The 17,380-nt window shown below is 47.7% G+C and overlaps 1 protein-coding gene across 7 annotated transcripts in view; it reads left to right on the top strand.

The window, feature by feature from the left end:
- The first annotated feature begins 5,857 nt into the window (after window positions 1-5,857).
- Window positions 5,858-17,380, top strand: part of LOC135916315 (uncharacterized) — a 40,471-nt gene continuing 28,948 nt past the window's right edge. For 4 of the 7 annotated variants that reach the window (XM_070540394.1, XM_070540392.1, XM_070540393.1 and 1 more), the window contains exons 1-4: window positions 5,858-5,994; window positions 7,671-7,871; window positions 8,655-8,850; window positions 16,754-16,971. In XM_070540394.1, coding sequence (XP_070396495.1) covers window positions 5,867-5,994; window positions 7,671-7,871; window positions 8,655-8,850; window positions 16,754-16,971 — 743 coding nt within the window. In that variant the 5' untranslated portion in view covers window positions 5,858-5,866. Of the gene's footprint in view, window positions 5,995-7,670; window positions 7,872-8,654; window positions 8,851-13,676; window positions 13,843-16,753; window positions 16,972-17,380 lie in introns of those variants that run through there. The other 3 variants (XM_070540390.1, XM_070540391.1, XM_070540389.1) reach the window with 3 other exon arrangements.

Genomic DNA, 17,380 nt, shown 5'->3' with positions numbered 1-17,380 from the left:
TGGAGCAATTGTCCGGCGGCACGTGGACCAGGTGCGTCGTCGGCCTACAGAAACGCAGTCACCCGACATTGCGGAAGACGCGTGCTCGGACGGCGCTACATTCAGGCCAGAGGAATCCTCGCCACAGCTCGATGTGAGCCTGGAAGCATCTGCCTTGCCGCCTGCAGTTGGGGATCATCATGCTCACCGCGCCTTCCCGGCACTTCCGTCACCCGAAGCAGTAGTGCAAAGCGAACCCGCTCAAGTCTTACGACGTTCTACGAGGACGAGGAGACCTGTTGACCGATTTTAGGAGGAAGAAGTGTTGTATCGGCCGCTGTGTCATAGTGCGGGCTACACACTGCGCAAGCGTGAAGTTTTCTTTCTAACTCGCTGTCTCCCCTTTCCATTCCCCCTCTCCTGGATTACTATATAACCACCCTGCTGTTGACAATAAAGGCTGAGTTTTACCTGTCTCGTTCCCAGGCGTGTACGTACGTTTCGTTCCTGCCGTGGCCTAACGGCCGCGACAATGTTACACTACCCAAGGAGGTTAGGTTGTAGGTCGAAATTAAAATTTAAAAGGGCGGTATGATAAAAAAGAAGATTTCAAGTCAGTAAGATGAAAAGAAATACTGAGCAGTTCGAAAGGATAAGCGACATGCAAGAATGACCAACTTGTACTTTTATTGCAGCGTAGCTGCACAATGCTTAAATGGAAGTTTTTCAATGCTACCTTTTCCTTTCTAGAATAACATAGCGAATTTTTTTATCAGAGTCAACGAGGAGTCTACATGTAGTTTGCTTTATCAAACATGACATAACAAGTACATACCGTTCAAAAAACTTTGCAAGGCGTTTTTTTTTTTGTCCTGATAAAGACACCTGACAAGTACAGTGTACGCACTGTGAGCGCTAAATATGAAGCCAACTGAGAAACATCGAAATTGAGCGCAGAAAACATTGTTATCACTTCCTGTGCCACGTTACTGAAACCGCCGATTGATGGACCACTAGAGAAGAAAGCAGGGGAATTCAAAACTAAATGATCATTTGCGTGCGCCTTAATGCTTGACGCTTGTAATTTTGATCGTCTCTCATCAAAATTACAACCTCTGAATAATGGGTCCGTGTAGTGAACAGCTGAACACTTTTAAATAGTTAAGTGAACCAAGGGGGAGTCGCGACGCAAACCGCATAAATTATTGAAGATAACTAAAGAGTAACACAGGAAGCACATCTTCGCTGCCATACTCGATCGTACAGCATTGGGCCACACGTCCTCTGTGATTAGGAAAAGCGTATCTGTAAGACCTTGCATCATTTCGTTGACTTCATAAAGGATGGCGTACAATTTCGTCGTCGAACATCTTCCCGCCCTCATAATTAATTTCGGTGTTGACCTAACAAACGGAAAAGGGAAATTAATTCATTTAACACTTGAGAGGCTGCTGTACCAACTAAAGTCACAAAATCGTAAACTTCTGCGCTATAAGCGTATGGTTCACGCGTAATTACCACTCTCAACTTTCCGTCGCATCTTTCCTATATGCGTTCAGCACTCGCAGAACAAAGTGAAAATCTTTACCGTGTGCCTAACAAATGGAGTGTTTCCACCGCCACGGTATTTACGTTAACAGCGGGAGGTTTTCATTTTTCTTCACCTAACCACGATGACAGCGCTTAGAATGAAATGCTTTGGGAACCACGCGGGATCTCATGGACCACTGTCCGCAATTCTCCTCAATTTAAGTCTTTAATACAGTCATGTGCATGTTGCGTATTCTACGCTTATCCTATCCATTATTTTATATATAATATATTCCATTATTTTATGTAATTAAGTAATTATGAATCCACTAACTTATATATATATATATATATACATATCCAGCGGTTGTACGAGCCAGTTTTCCTTTTTACAGAATTATCTTTTTTATTCGAAAATTGTTGCAAGCTCCATGAAATACTTGCATGCCCAGTGCATAACTCTTTATCACAATTTGAAAATCTGAAGCACACAATCACTTTTATAATGTGCACACTCTCACATGCACCTATGACTTATAAGCAGGGCATTTTCAGTACCCTCTGAGAATTGCAACCATATTCAGTAAAGTGTACCTTTCTTGATTAAATTAATCCACTTACACTTTAGTAATTACGATAGCTGGTTTTCTTATTGAGCAAGTTTATTGGTAAACCGCACTCTAGTTTTTTTAGGTTGTAGATTTTCGTGAGCATTGGCGCAACCTTTCAATATATGAGCAATAATATTGCTTTTGACTTTTTGTTTCACCGAAGTGAAGTAAAAATTTATTGACGTCGTTTCAAGCGTTCGCCTTTCGTAACATTAATCCTTTTCCTTTGGATAATAAAATCCGCGTTGGTACACCAGGAATTCCTCGTAGCATCACCTCTTTTAAGAATCTTACAAATTAGGCATTGTTGATACGACATAATACACACAAACTACACACATAATACATCCACTTGAAGCTCTTGCTTGTCTGTTGTTTACCTGCCGCGGTTGCTCAGTCGCTATGGTGTTGGGCTGCTGAGCACGAGGTCGCGCGATCGAATCCCGGCCACGGCGGCCGCAATTCGATGCGGGCGAAATGCGAAAAACACCCGTGTACTCAGATTTAGGTGCACGTTAAAGAACCCCAGGTGGTCGAAATCTCCGGAGTCCTCCACTACGGCGTGCCTCATAATCAGAAAGTGGTTTGGCACGTAAAACCGCATTATTATTTTATTATGTCTGTTGTTTGAAATTTTATGTGTAATTGCGAAGGGTATTCCGGTGAACAAATCTTCTTTTGCACAATTTGTTGCGCTTGCTCTAAAGTAAGAACATGCTGCATTTTCCTGTACATAATTCGCACATTTGTATAAGAAGACCTTCGGCCCAAAGCAGCCACGTGTACGAAAAATGTTCACGTATAAGACCCACCGTTGTTTATAATGTAGTACACAATTTGCAACGAGGTGCTAGCGAGTTCGCATGTACATCTCTTGGTCGCGGAATGCCGAACTTACCCCAAGCTGAAGTCGTATGTATAGTCCATTATTTACTGCAGCGTGACAGACTGACATGGTACACAAACGAAATGAAAACTCTGGCTAATACACAAGCAGGCCACACAACGTTAATAGGAGTCAACAAGAATTAACTTGGTTTTCATTCATTAGCTAAGTCATTAGTTATCAAAGAGTGATTTATTTTGGGCCTCTGCATGCTGCACGCGATGTACCCACCACGTACACGCAAAGCTGAAACATAAGTAACGCGACACAGAACATCTTGTGCCTCTTTGACGCGAGTATAACGTTCAGCTCGCATCCTAAAGACGGCAGATAGGAAAAGTTACGGTAATGTTATCCTTCTCGAACGCAGGTGACGAGCACGCGTATGGGTTCTACAGTGCACCCGACGCTATTGGATTTCGGTGCACCTTGACGCTAACATTGTCCGCACCACGGATCGTATTCAATGCCATGTTAAGAACGCTGCACCATACGAAGCAGCCGCCGGAGTAGAACGCGCCATTTTTAACATTCACATACTATGTAATCAGCCAGCATCGCGTCAGCGCGTACACGCAAACATGACCGCTTCACCCTCGATCACCCCGGACACTCGCCGGCAAAACGCTGGTGTGAGGAATCGCGGCAGCAACAGCGAGCGAAGTGACGTTCGTTCTGTCTATCGCTTCAGCAGACACTTATCGGTGAGCACATACTCGTGGGATTACGTAGACTGTGCCCCTAAAGGGTACCGCTTTCAAGATAAAGCCCGCGCGACCACTCGCTGTTGAAGTACAACGCCCCTCCCCCTCCTTTCGCTGCTCGGGTAACATGTGCGTGACGGAATACGACGCGCTTCTTACCATTGCCAACGCGAGATTGAGCCGCCAAGGTCGACCCACCGTCGCACGCATTCCCTCGAACACACAGCGTACGGGGCAGGGGGACGATGTTATCACGAGAGGAACGCGATACGCGTGCATCGTAAAGAAAATCTAGCAACTGTCAGAGCAGGTGAACGCAGCGCGCATCCACCTACCTTCCTCCTCCGCGACGCTTCGGCTCGTGTCTCCATCTCCACTTCGCTCAAGGTTACCTACACCGTCCTCTAGTTGGCGCTGCTTTGTCAAGCGATCGCACCCTCGTACATTATCTGGCACGCGATATTCATTGCATGCAGGCGCCTTCCTCGTTCACTTGCTTCGCGGCTTCACACACGTCACTCCAACTTGAAGGGATGGTCAGTTACTCTTGCGCGCAAGATATGTACTCCACCCCCCACTGTTGTTGCCACGCGCCTTGATTTCAGCAGCGGCGTCCTGACTACAGGTCACCTAGTCCCAAAAGCTCAGCACAAACTAGAATTTATCCCAAACAATGCCTTAGAATGTTTTCTCACTGAATAAATTGAGACTTGGCAGGTGAGCCATATCGTACCTATGGACCTGAAAATCCGTCGGTATCGACGAGATTGTGGGTTCAACATACGTCTTTGATTGCACGTATCCGCATGAGCTTGTTGGAGTGTTCACTTTCGTTGGAATCCACATGCGCGAAGCGTTGGTTTCTGAGTCAGACAAGTCGAGAAACGCTGACTCTGTTTTCGCTCGATGCCACATCGTCACTTCAAAATCAGAACTTATCTAGTTTAGGCTTCCAGTGGGGATTTAGGAGGTCAGATTTTGTGTGTTATGGAACCGTCACAACAGGCCGACCATAAGAGGTTAAAATTTCAATGTGCGTATTACGTTCGCATGACGTTGCGAGCACTGCGCAAAACACTGCGAAATGCGTTTTGCAGGCATCAGTTAAGCACGCCTAACTATCGCACAGCGGCGGGTACAAGCTGTTCCGACCATGGCAACGACGCATCAACGAACGCAGAACATCACAGGACAGCATCCTCCTCCCGGAAGCAGTTGTAACTACAGCAACGATGGCATGGCCTTCGAGATCTTACTGTTCACTTCAGGATCTCTAAGGCCACGGAGAGTACGGGCCGGCCATCAATAAATTGAGCATGCTTGGCAAATGTAGGCACAATCTTGAGAAGTTTCTCAGAGATTGGACATCACGTTGGTTGGAGAGAGCTGTTTACAATATCAAGGTGTGACTACGGAAGGCGTTAAACAAGCTTTTAAGAAAAGAAGCCATCATGGCGAGAGATAAGAGCTTAGTGAGAGACAGCTATGACAACGTGTCGTAATTCTACCATGGTCACATAAAAAAACTTTTCTCTTAAAATTCAATCACACATACATCTGGGACGAAACAAAAGACTGCGAGTATCAATCTTATTTCCGAATATTTAAAACCATTCTACTTTAAAGACATCCTAATTTCCAGCTTATCCATTTTCTTATTTCACACCATTCGCCCCGATGGATTTCATTATAAGGCTTGTACTGTGAAATTTTTCCCTTTTAGGCAGGTTTATTTTTAAGAACAAATGTAATTTCATTTGTCTGGTCGATTAGCTATATCCAATCCACTGTTGTTTGATCCCTCTTAGAGGGCATCAGCCTTTAGAGAAATGAAAACAAGGAAGAAAAGCGTTCCTTCAATCCCCGTTAGTGGGTGCGCCAAACTCATGAAGTACATCATCATCATCATCATCAATGTTCCTTTAGTTCTACTTTCGGTGTTGCGTCATCTGCTCCCATAATGTAAAAACAATAAAAAAATCTACATGCTTCCTATGCCAACATCACATTGAAGTGTGATTTTCAATGTTTACAATGTTGCGTTGTATATTTCGCTGCATGTTCGGCTGAAATTGAGTCCTGGGACATTACCTGGTATTTGCTTTCTCTTCTTCTTTCTCATGCTGCGTGCATGCTAGTCTGCGCCCGTAGTGGGCATGGGCCATTATATCGCAGAACGGGAACACGGAGCCATCATGGAGCCACGAAATCAGTTGCCTGGACACCCGAAAGAAATGACCCGTCCGGCCGGCCTCTGGAGTCGTTTGCTGGAACTCTTATTGTGGTATGTCAGAAATCCTTCCCAGTATTTATTAAGATTCGTTCTTCGCAGTTCTATTCTATTCTTATAGTCAGAGTCGTTAAAGGTCGTTAAGACTTGCGGTAATTGAGGCGGAGAGCCGCTCGGACGACTGACGAAAAGCAAGAAGGAAAAGATCGAATCACCGCTACCTGTGCTTCTTCTTTTCCTTTGTATTGACTTCCATGCACAAACTATGGGAGACAGAGTGACACGGGATGCGAACTTGCAGAAACCTAATTTACAGAAACCGCAATGTGCTTAAACCTAATGTGCAACATCTGACCTATTTGCCCCGAATGAATCAACACTGTGGCGCTTCGGTTTATTTGCGTATAATAAAACTTTTTGCGTCACCGTGTAAAATTTTCCATCACTTTGGGCACGTTCACGGCATTGTTCTGCCAACCCGTCTTTGCCGAGTATCAGTTTTAGCGACATTATTAAGCTCCCGTTGCATGCTGCCGCGATTTTCGACCAGACAACACAAGCTAAGTAAGCAAAAGCGGACCAATCGCGCACGCCAGCACCACCCTCTTCATCCGTTTGTCCGCCTTAATTGCAGTGGCTCGGCCCCATCGAATCCCTTTCCACTTGAGCGTGCTCGTGGCCTCTTGTCCGCACAATTAGATAAGACAAGCCGCTGACTGTAGCCGATGTTAGTCGTTTTTAAAGAAAACAAAAGTAAGCTCCTATAAGCGACGAGTGCGTTTGATAGGTTTGCTCAGACAACCCTGCGGGTCACCGCCCGATGCTTGCGTTGGCAGTTACGCAAACTTGACGTCAGGAGATAGGAATAAAAAAAAAATATTAGAATAGCCCTAACTATGTTGAAAGGAGAAAATGGAGGCCAAAGCGTAGTGCAAAAACTAATTATCCAAACATCGCTGCTCATTGCCCAAATAGGTCCACCGCCTCGGCGCTAACCCTTCTATATAGCAGGCCAGTGCAGTCCGCTTTTGTGACGTCATGATACCTGAACACAAATTTACACTTCAATGCCAACGCCTCTTAGCACAAGACCTGTGCAGTTCGATCTGTGATGCCACAATGTTTCCCGCTTACCATAGAATCTAATGGGGACGCTACTGAGTAAGCCAACGCTACCAAGATAGCACAAGGTCTGCTCATTCCAATCGATGACGTCATGCTACCTGGCCTGCCTGCCATAGAGTCCAACGGGGCTGCTCGCGAGTCGCGGTGGTGATTGTGACATCAACACCATCGTGACGCCAGCCTTTGCAATCAAATTAAGGGTGAGGTAACACGACGGCCATGAATCGAAGTGAACTGGCCTTTTGCGATCTATGTGGTGTTGATAAGCCGCCGTGGTTCTCTGTCAGGCCGCCTCTGGTCAGGCCGATCCACGCAATAGAAATTTCGGTCTAGGTGGCACGATATTATAAAGCAGTGTGCATAGGTATGCTTATCCATGAGCCACTGCCAAAGCAGGTTTTGACGAAAGAGTAACGTTAAAATCACCGCGGCCTTGTTGGGAGCATTCGATGCATTCTATGGCATTCGGGCAAGATAGCATGACCTTACGAATCGAAGAGCACCAGCCTTGATGGGTTATCTAGGAGACATTTGGCCCGTCACGGCAATAATTTGATTATTCGAACATTGCAGTGACTGTGATATATTCCAATCTCGTTCTTTAGGTTAAACGTGGTCCTGGCTGTCCTAACGTTCTTCGTAGCTGGAATGACAATCGACCGCTATTTGAAGTTCTCTGGAACTGGAACCTACAAACAGATGCACGTTCCGGCGCAGAGGGAGCATCTTCCAAAGAGCTTCTACGACTCGGACGAACTTTCTGGGTACAGCTATGATATAGTGCCGGACATACTGCACTTGGTTAGGTAAGACGGATAATTTGACAAGCCTAACACTTCTTCTGGCTATCATACAGCTCTCTATACTATTCAAAGGGGGCGAGTAGTGAAATTATCACTCCCTGTTCTGCTTAGAACTGAAGACAGGGATATCAATGCTTTAGGGCTCGGTTTAAAGCAAATCATTCTTTGCGGACACTCCCGGGTAGTCCTGACCATGCCTGCGTGCTTCGGTCTGCCGAATGACTCATAGCTAGGACACCGCTGTCAGCATTATTAACCTTGCTTATGTTCACGTTGATGGCCATAGTTTTTTACGGAACTACTCAGTGACAAAACGCGAGGTACCAAAGTCCACTCAGTGCAGTAAATGTACGTCATGCCGAGCCCAATATCTTCGTTAAATAAAATCTTGTTATGCGAATTTTCTGGGTAGATGTTTGACACATCAGCTTTCGCCGATCTTCGGCCGAGGAAACCGCTGTTTACTGTTGCGCTGTCTGCAGGATCGGCCCTGACAAGTATGCGCATCCAGCCTGGATATATTGTCGAAGCAAAGCGGGCCCCTGCCACAAACAGTATTAAGTGCGCTCGCATGCGTCGCGCGGTTTGTGCAATACGCTTTGAAGAGTACAACCAGTTGCGTGGCATTTATAAATGCGTGGCATTTATTTACCCGCTTCACGAAAGCTCCACTATCACGGGGCCGAGAAAGATGTTGATTGTCTTGTTTTTGTCGGCTTTCCAAGCTTGTAATGCTGCCTTGAAAGGTAATAACTGTTAAATGCAATATTCTTGATATCTGCGCAGGTACAATGCGACCGAAGTGGACTTTATTGACGTGGTGGCCTTCCGCTCCATGTATCTGAACCACCGGCCCGAAAAGATATACGTTCACTGCAGTCCTTGCGGCTTTCAAGGCAACTACACTCGCTTTCCGGAAGGCATCAACTTCACCTTCATCCCAGCTGTTTTCCCCACAGAGGTTTTCGGCATTCCGATAAAGGTAAACGAACGTGCTGCAGCCAGAAAGCATTAAGACACTACCAGTTATATATTTCCCTCAAGAACCACTCGAGGAAACTATGGCGCTGCTATCGTGTCGCTACCTTGGGAAGGATTCGTATTGGGAAATAGATTTGTCTAGTCTTTGTGCGTTTTGCTTCTGACGTTCTTGCAGCGGTGTTTATCATGGTTTCTTCAGTAGAATTTTTAGCCTACAGTAGGTTTTAGGATACATAAGGAGTATCTCCCACACGCATAAGGACTTAAAAGGGCGTCTTGTTGGGCGAATTGATCACAATTCATCTTGGCTACTAGGCGCGAAAACACACGCAAAACAAGGAAGGAGACGGGACAGAGATGGGAGGATAGAGCTCTGTCCCATCTCCTTCCTTGTGTCGTGTGTGTATTCGCACGTAGTAGCCACGATGCATAAGGACTTGAAAGTATTGTACTTCTAGCGCAATACTTGCTGAAAATTATCAGTTTGCAAAGCCACAAAGCCATTTGAAGCCAAAAAGAAAAAAAAACATTACGTTTACGCTATACACTCTATAAATAGTTGAACGCTTTAGCGTGTAGGTTTGCCACACAACAATATTCGTCATCCATGTTTCTTGCGCTTCCTTTAGTGAAAACGCTGTGCTCGGTACTAGAAGCAGCGAGCTTGCCTAGTGCGTTGTCAACCACGTCGGCTAACATCGCGACGGCTTCCTGGAGACAACCTGTCATATACGCAGAATGTGCACGTATGCTCGAATTCACTGACCATCGAGGGTGTATTGATATACCCGATGAATGACGAACGAGGGCCCTATTTCGCGGAGACGCGATGTGTCTGACACACGGTCTCCCTTGGATGGCCTTCAATTCTTCTCGGTGGACGCATCACTTTTCTCCGGTGTTGTGTTTTTCCGCGATGTGCATGCGCGCTTTAGGGCCACTCCGAGTGAAAAAGTAGATCGCTGGCTCCGCTTCCCTTTGCACTGTGGCTGCCGGTTGCTCTTAAACGCAAAATAGTGTGCTCTTTGCTCAGCGTGCGTGAGTAATAAATCGCCATGTTGGGGCCAGCCTCCTGCAGTTAAACCAGGAGATTACTCTACGTTTTTTTTCTCTACTGCCGCATGAGTAGAACGGGCACTCTACTCTCTCTCAGAAGGGCATAGTGAAAAGAACATTTCACTCCACTCGACATTTTGAGAGAGTAAAACACTCCTTCCAAGAGCAAATCGGTCCCTTTACTCCTGCAATACTATCCCTAGTCTTTAGACTGTAGTAAACCTGTGTGAAGTAGTTGTCATTTCAATGCTCGCTGAGCCAACACTATAGAAGAATTAGTACACAGCAGCACAGCAGCTAACTATGGTAAGTTTTGAAGGAAGGACGCATATGCATGCCATATGCATAGCCAGGGATTACGAGTATTTGAGCGCACCACTGCCATGCGTCACCCCGGGAGCTCTTGCATTCGAAATTCCCACGATGACGCATGCACTGTGTCATAGCCGTACGTGTAGCCAATGAAGAAGTTGAATCGAGTTAAATGTATTTACCGCAAGTTGGTCACGAACGAGCAAAATCGCGCTCATCCTGCCACTTTATTCGATTCGGATTCATCACATGCGCGTGTCAGGGCCCATCCACACGCGCTTGGTTTTAGCATACTCATATGCAACATCCTGCGTTTGATTTTGTGACTGCTTCGTAAGGATATCAATCCTGTTAATCGTTGTACTGGATTAGACATCTTGCATTCACAAGATTAATTATTATATTCACATACTCATTCCTATGGAAAAACGTTTTTGGTTGTTTCGAGACGTCCGGAACGGTTCGGGACGCTTTTCTTGCCACGGAAGAAAAGTGCCTTTCATTCTGGACGTGTAGTTGGGCTCGTAGGATCTCTTTCCTCCCGATACTTAGAAAAGGTGTTTATTTTTTCATAAGCTATTCACGGAAAATGACTTTTCCTCGTAGAAACATTGCGTTTCGTACTCATAATAGTCATTTACGCGTTTCTTTAAAATATGGTCATGAAACTCACGTTATTAAGAGCAACTCGTCTAGAAACTCCTTTGCAAGATACCGCGTTTGCTGCGCCTGCATTCTTTTCATGAAGATTCTGCATATCCTTAATGAAGCACCGTGTATGTGAAATACTCTAAGGTGATTGACAGGATTGTCTTCATAGGTCGCACTACAGATGAAGACTAAAAATTACTAAGTGCATGGACGATGTCCTCAAAAGCACTTGAATATATTTGCCTTATATAGTTTAGGTTCCTCAGTATATTTCATTATTACTCAATGTGCTCTAGTAGGAAGTGTTGGCACAAAAAGGTGTTCGTTCTTGCTATAGATTACCCAAACTACCCTTTAGCAAACGTACTAGCCATTCAGCGCCTTATTCTACCGCTAGAGCACGTTGCGATGCGCAAAATTAGAACCCGTATAGGAAACTATGCTGAGCCTGACTTATAGCTATGCTATATGTTGCAACCTATAGCGTTGATGGCAAACATGAAATTATGTGGCTAAACATGCACCCAGGCTCAGCAATATTATTGTAATGAAGAAGAAGAGCACAAGGATAAGGCCAGCCAGATCGGCTGTTCCATGCCTGCAGTGCAACCAGTGGGCTGGCCGGATGGGCAGTGCTTAGCACGAGTGTGAGTAGTTGGGTCAACAAGCTGTTCCGGCTCTTCGTCACCTGCTTTCTCGGGTACGAACAGACGCTCCATCTGAACTGTTCCATACATCCTATTACAATTGCTGGAAGGTGCGGGGTATACGAAAACATCTACACCTTATAACTCTGGTCCCAGACTCTGCTCGCGTCATGCGTGACTCTCCCCAGTCGACGTCGCCGTCACTCTTCATTGCCTGCTCTGGCGCTGTCCCGCAAAGCCATCCAGCGGTTTTCAGTGGTACGGATGATCAGGGCGTCAATGACTGGTTGTCTAACTACGAACGGGTGAGCTTGTACAATCAATCTAACGATACCGCCAAGTTGAATGCCGTCATCTTCTACCTTGCGAGAGTGGCTCACCTGTGGTTTAAGAATCACGAAGCCGACTTTCAGTCCTGGTCTGCGTTGAAGACGAGTTTCGCTGAAGATTTCGGTTGCCCCACCGTTTCCAAGTTGCGCGCCGAGCAGTGGTTACGAGAGAGAGCGCAGCAACCCGGTGATACATTCACCTGGTATATTGAAGAGGTTCATGACCCATGCAAACGTTTGGATGCTTTTATGCCCGAAAATGACAAATTGAAGCACATATTGAAGGGCATCGCCGATGACATTTTGAGGGCCATCGCCGATGACAGAGTCCTTGCACCGTAGCAGAGCTCATAAATAGTGCCAAAGCTACGACGAGTTGAGGAGGCAGCGCGATTTCACCAGGCGCCCGTCAGTGACTGAAGAGGCCGTCTCTTCCATGATAGTCTTCTCTGATTGGTCGGCCCTGCTAACACGAATTTTTGCTTTCCCGCCGGAGGAAGTTGCATGTCAGCTTTCTCTACTACCCTTCGCGGAGCTATCCGAACAGCAGCCCCTGCCGCAAGAGCCTCCGACACACCTCGCCCCTACGATCCGGCGGGTTATTGAAGACCAAGTTGCTGAGGCTCTACGAATGCAGCATCAGCAGTACCCTATCACCGCGACACTTGCGCATTCCTCACCGCTCTTCCTCCTCGTCAACCACTCGTTGAGCTGCATTCACGGCCGCTACCACCCTTTCATCATCCCGTTCATTGACCTGCTCCAGCTCTTGCTAATCCTTGGCGCGCGCAAGACAACAGGCCCATATGTTATGCCTGTGGTATTCACGGCCATGTTGCACGACTCTGCCACCGACGAATGTTGCACTCTGATGCGTTTGCGAAGTCGCCTCCCTACGCCGACCTGCAACCTTTCCCTACACTTGTTTTAGTCGGCAGTGGAACAGGCCACCAGCCGAGCGTCCGGTACTCACACGCGGTTCACCTTCCCCGTGTGGCCGCTAGTTGAGCCCCATGCGTAGGCTCCCTTCACCCACGCAAGAGGAAAACTAAGCGCCACATTTCAGGAGGCAGCAACTGCGTCGCCATATATCTGTACGAGTCCGCGATTGTCGTGTTGGAACGATGTCAACCTTACAGTTGGCGGCGTCCCTACCTTTGCGCTAATTATTACTGGAGCAGCCATGTCCTTCCTAAATGAACGCCTCTCTCGCGCTTTACAAAACGTTACGACGCCACTTTATGGGTTTTCTCTTCGCACAGCAAGCGCCCAACCACTTCAGCCTTCACAGCAGGATGCACAGCTAGAGTTGTTACTCAGGGCGTTCTCAATATTGTGGAGTTTGGGGTTCTGCAGTCCTGCTACCACGACGCGATACTTGGGTGGGACTTTCTTTCGCGAATTGATGCCGTCATCAATATCACCCGCGCTGAAGTCGAATTCTCGCCTCTGTGTGACGTGCCCCTTGTCGGCGCCACTTCACTTCCCTCTAAGCTAGTCCTTCGGGAAGACATCGCCATACCGCCGTACTCGTCTGCAATTGTTCCAGTCTTCTGCGGTGCTGTCCTCTTCACTCCTTCGGAACTCCTAATAACCCACAAAGACGTTCCCCTCCTTTTCACCACGCTTGACATTTCAGCTTGTTTCAACTCCATCGTTGTCTCCACTCCGCTTCCTACAGCACATGGCCGTGTTCAGCCTCTTGACGACATGTTTATAACCGACGTGCCGGATGCTTCTTATGCAGAGCTCACTGATTTCCATGCCCTGTCCACTTCTGCTCCGCCATCCCCTGATTTATTCACGCCTTTCATTGCAGATGACCCTACTTCCGAGCAGCGCTCCCAGATTCGTCACATGCTTGCCCAGTTCCGTTCTTCTATTGATGTCACTGAGCGTACTCTCGGTCGCACGACATCTGTCCGCCACCACATCGACACTGGCTCAAACGCGCCATGGCCCCATCGCCCGTACTGCGTCTCCCCGAAGGAGCTTCAGGTGATCAGTGAGCACGTGGATGACATGCTTCAGCGTGGCGTCATTCGAGCTTCCAATAGCCCATGGGCAGCACTGGTGGTTCTCGTCAGAAAACGAAAGATGTTTCCATTCGGTTCTGCGTTAATTATCGCCGTCTTAATAAGACAAGGCGAAAAAGCGCCTACCGTTTACCGCGCATTGACGACGCTCAGGAGAGCTTGCAAGGCGCTGAATTCTTCTCTTCGTTGGATTTAGGCTCGGGCTATTGGCAGCTCCCGATGTCAGCAGTTAGTCGCCCCAAACTGCATTCATTACTCCAGATGGTTTTTACGAATTTAATGTGATGCCATTTGGACTATGCAATGGGCTTGCTGCGTTTGAACGAATGATGGACAATATCATGCGCGGCCTAAAATGGAGCACGTGTTTATGCTGCCTCAGCGATATCCTTGTGTTCGCCTCTGATTTCATCACGCATCTTCTTTGCCATTGGCAAGTGCTGACGTCCTTGACCAGCGCAGTCCTGCAACGGAACCTGAAAAAGTGTCAGTTCGCCGCACGCAAGCTCATGGTTCTAGGTCACGTCGTATCACAAGATGGCACTTGCCCCGACACATCAAAACTTCGCGCTGCGGCAGAGTTTCCTAAACCTAAAACACTCAAAACACTTCGCGCCTTCGTCGGCCTCTGTTCTTCTTTATGACGCTACGTTCGCAATTTTGCCTCGATTATATCACCTCTGACACAACTCTTAAGTGGCGTCAACGCTCTATCCTCCTGGTTTCCTGCATGTGACACCGCGTTCGCGGCCTTACGCCATCTCCTTACGTCTCCGCCTATACTGCGACTCTACGACCCCACCGCCCCAAGTGAAGTGCATACCGATGCCAGTGGTTTTCGTCTTGGCGCTGTCCTTGCACAGCGCAAGCGTGGATACTCCGACTAAATCGCTGCTTACGCCAGTCGTGCGCTGACCAAAGCGGAACGCAATTACAGCGTTACAGAAAAAGAATGCCTGGCCATCGTTTTGGCACTCGGGAAGTTTCGCCCTTATTCATACGGCAGGCCTTTCAATGTGGTTACTGGCCATCCCGCCCTTTGTTGGTTATACTCTTTAAAAGTCCCGTATGGACGCCTTGCCCGCTGTACTCTCCGCATTCAAGAATACGACATACACGTCATCTACCGCTCAGGTCGCCAGCTCACTGACGCTGACGCTCTGTGCCTCTCTCCGCTGCCAGCCGACACGACTCCCTCTCCCCCACTGAGGCGGTATCCTCGGTCGACATCGACACTTTCACAACAGAACAGCGCAAGGATCCTTGGGTGGCCCCAATTCTGGACCTACTTTTTGGCTCGCCTGCATCTCCCATCTTCCACTCCCTGCGTCGTCAGGCTACCCATTTTGCTGTCCGCGATAACCTCTTGTATCGACGAACTTACCAGCCCAATACTCGCAAGGGGCTCCTGGTTATCCCTAGGACTTTTCTTTCCGACATTTGCGCATCGTTTCCTACTGACCCACAATGTGCACATGCAGGCGTATTGAAGACGTATGAATGCATGCGGCAACGTTACTACAGGTGAGGAATGTTTGCTTTTGTCCAAAAGTATGTCCGCTCGTGCGAGCAATGCCAGCGCCGCAAGTATCCGCCTCATCCGGGCCACGTTTTATTGCAGCCACTTCCGTGCCCTGCTCGTGCCTTCGACCATGTGGGAATTGACCTGTACGGTCCGCTACAACTAACACCCGCTTGCAAAATGATAGATTATAGTCACAGTTGATTACCTTACACGCTATGCTGAAACTTCTGCTCTACCTGCAGCGACCACCAGTGACGCTTCATCCTTTCTCCTCCATCGTTTCATTTTTCCTCATGGCCCACCACGGGGCCTGCTGAGGGATACAGGCCGTGTGTTTTTTTTCGCAGGAGGTTCAAGCTCTGCTTGCCGAATGCTGCATAGTTCATCGGACCACTACGGCGTACCATCCTCAAACTAACGGGCTTACGGAGCATTTCAGTCGCACTCTTGGTGATATGCTCACCATGCACGTTTCATCAGAGCATACAAACTGGCACACCATCCTCCCATTTGTCACGTACGCATATAGTACGGCTGCACAAAGTACTACAGGATTTTCTCCATACTTTCTTCTTTACGGTCGCAATCCTTCCCATACCGTGGATACGGTTTTCCTTTATAAACCAGACACGTCAGATTGGGCTCCCGTTTCAGCCATCGCCCGATACGCCGAGGCATGCCGTCAGTTAGCCCGAAAGTTCACCTCCGCCGACCAACAACGACAAAAAGCCAACCAGGATGGCGACGCTACGAATCCGAACTTCGCTCCCGGCACACTTCTCTTGTTGTCCACGCCAGGACTATCGACCAAACTTCTCGCGCCGTATGATGGACCATATCGCATCGTCGAACGAACCTCTCCGTTCAAATATGTCATGCAGTCACACCGACATCCGATAAGCGCCGCCGTGGACGGGATGTTGTTCACGTTCCCCGCCTGAAACAGTTTTATGACCCGCTCGTGTCTACGTCGTATGTCGCAAGGATGGGTCCACTTTTGCACCGGGGGTAATTGTAATGAGGAAAATTAGCATAAGGACAAGGCCAGCGAGATTGTCTGTTCCATGCCTGCAGTGCAAGTAATGGGCCAGCCGGATCGCCAGTGCTTAGCACGAGTGTGAGCAGTTAGGGCAAGCACCTGTTTCTGCTATGCCTCATCTACCTTCTCGGTTATGAACAGCCGCTACTATCTCAACTGTTCAATACACCCCATTACATTATCTACATGAGTGCCTGAATGGTACCCGAGGCACTACAGACTAAATGTGACTTACTTTTTGAATGTGACACAGTGTAGATCTGAAATCGATTCAAAATTCCGTGCTCTACACCTGCATTTCTCACGCAGGTATCTCACCACGCTACTGACGTGCTCCGTCTGAGAGCCCTGATGCGCTACGGAGGATACTACTGCGACAAAGACGTGTTCGTGATTCAATCCCTGCGACGCTTCCTGCGATACGAGGCAAGCCTCAACTTTGAGGGCGGAGTCAACATGGGAAACATGGTGATGTTCTTTCACAAGAATTCGCGCTTCCTTCGGCTCTACCTAGACACCTATCGCCGGTAAGTTGGCTGCCACTTCTGTACTACTTTACTACTACGGATACTACTTTCTCCCCTGAGAAGCAGGTTCGATGGTTCGGAGCGAATAGAATCGCCCTAGTATAGGGGCCTACAGTCAACATAACTGACTCCGGAGAAAGGGAAAAAAAAGGCTACTGCACAGCGCTCATGCATCGAAGCGGAAACCACTAACGCGCCGCCATGATGCAGCAATTTGATGTTTGCCACTTCACCAGGCGAATGCCCAACTTAAGCGCGAACGTAGCAAAAAAAAAACATACGCAACAGGATTGTATATTGAAGTGGAATAATGAAGGCTCCTGGTATTTAAGAAGGTTGTCTTCTATGGTCCGGTGCAGGTGAAGTTGAGTTCTCAGTGTGAATCAACAGCAGGCGTGGACGACAAGAG

Source organism: Dermacentor albipictus, chromosome 6 (assembly GCF_038994185.2).
Source record: "Dermacentor albipictus isolate Rhodes 1998 colony chromosome 6, USDA_Dalb.pri_finalv2, whole genome shotgun sequence".
NCBI lineage: Eukaryota > Metazoa > Arthropoda > Arachnida > Ixodida > Ixodidae > Dermacentor > Dermacentor albipictus.
The sequence above is the reverse complement of the archived record's forward strand: the minus strand, read 5'-3'. Positions and strand labels throughout refer to the sequence as shown.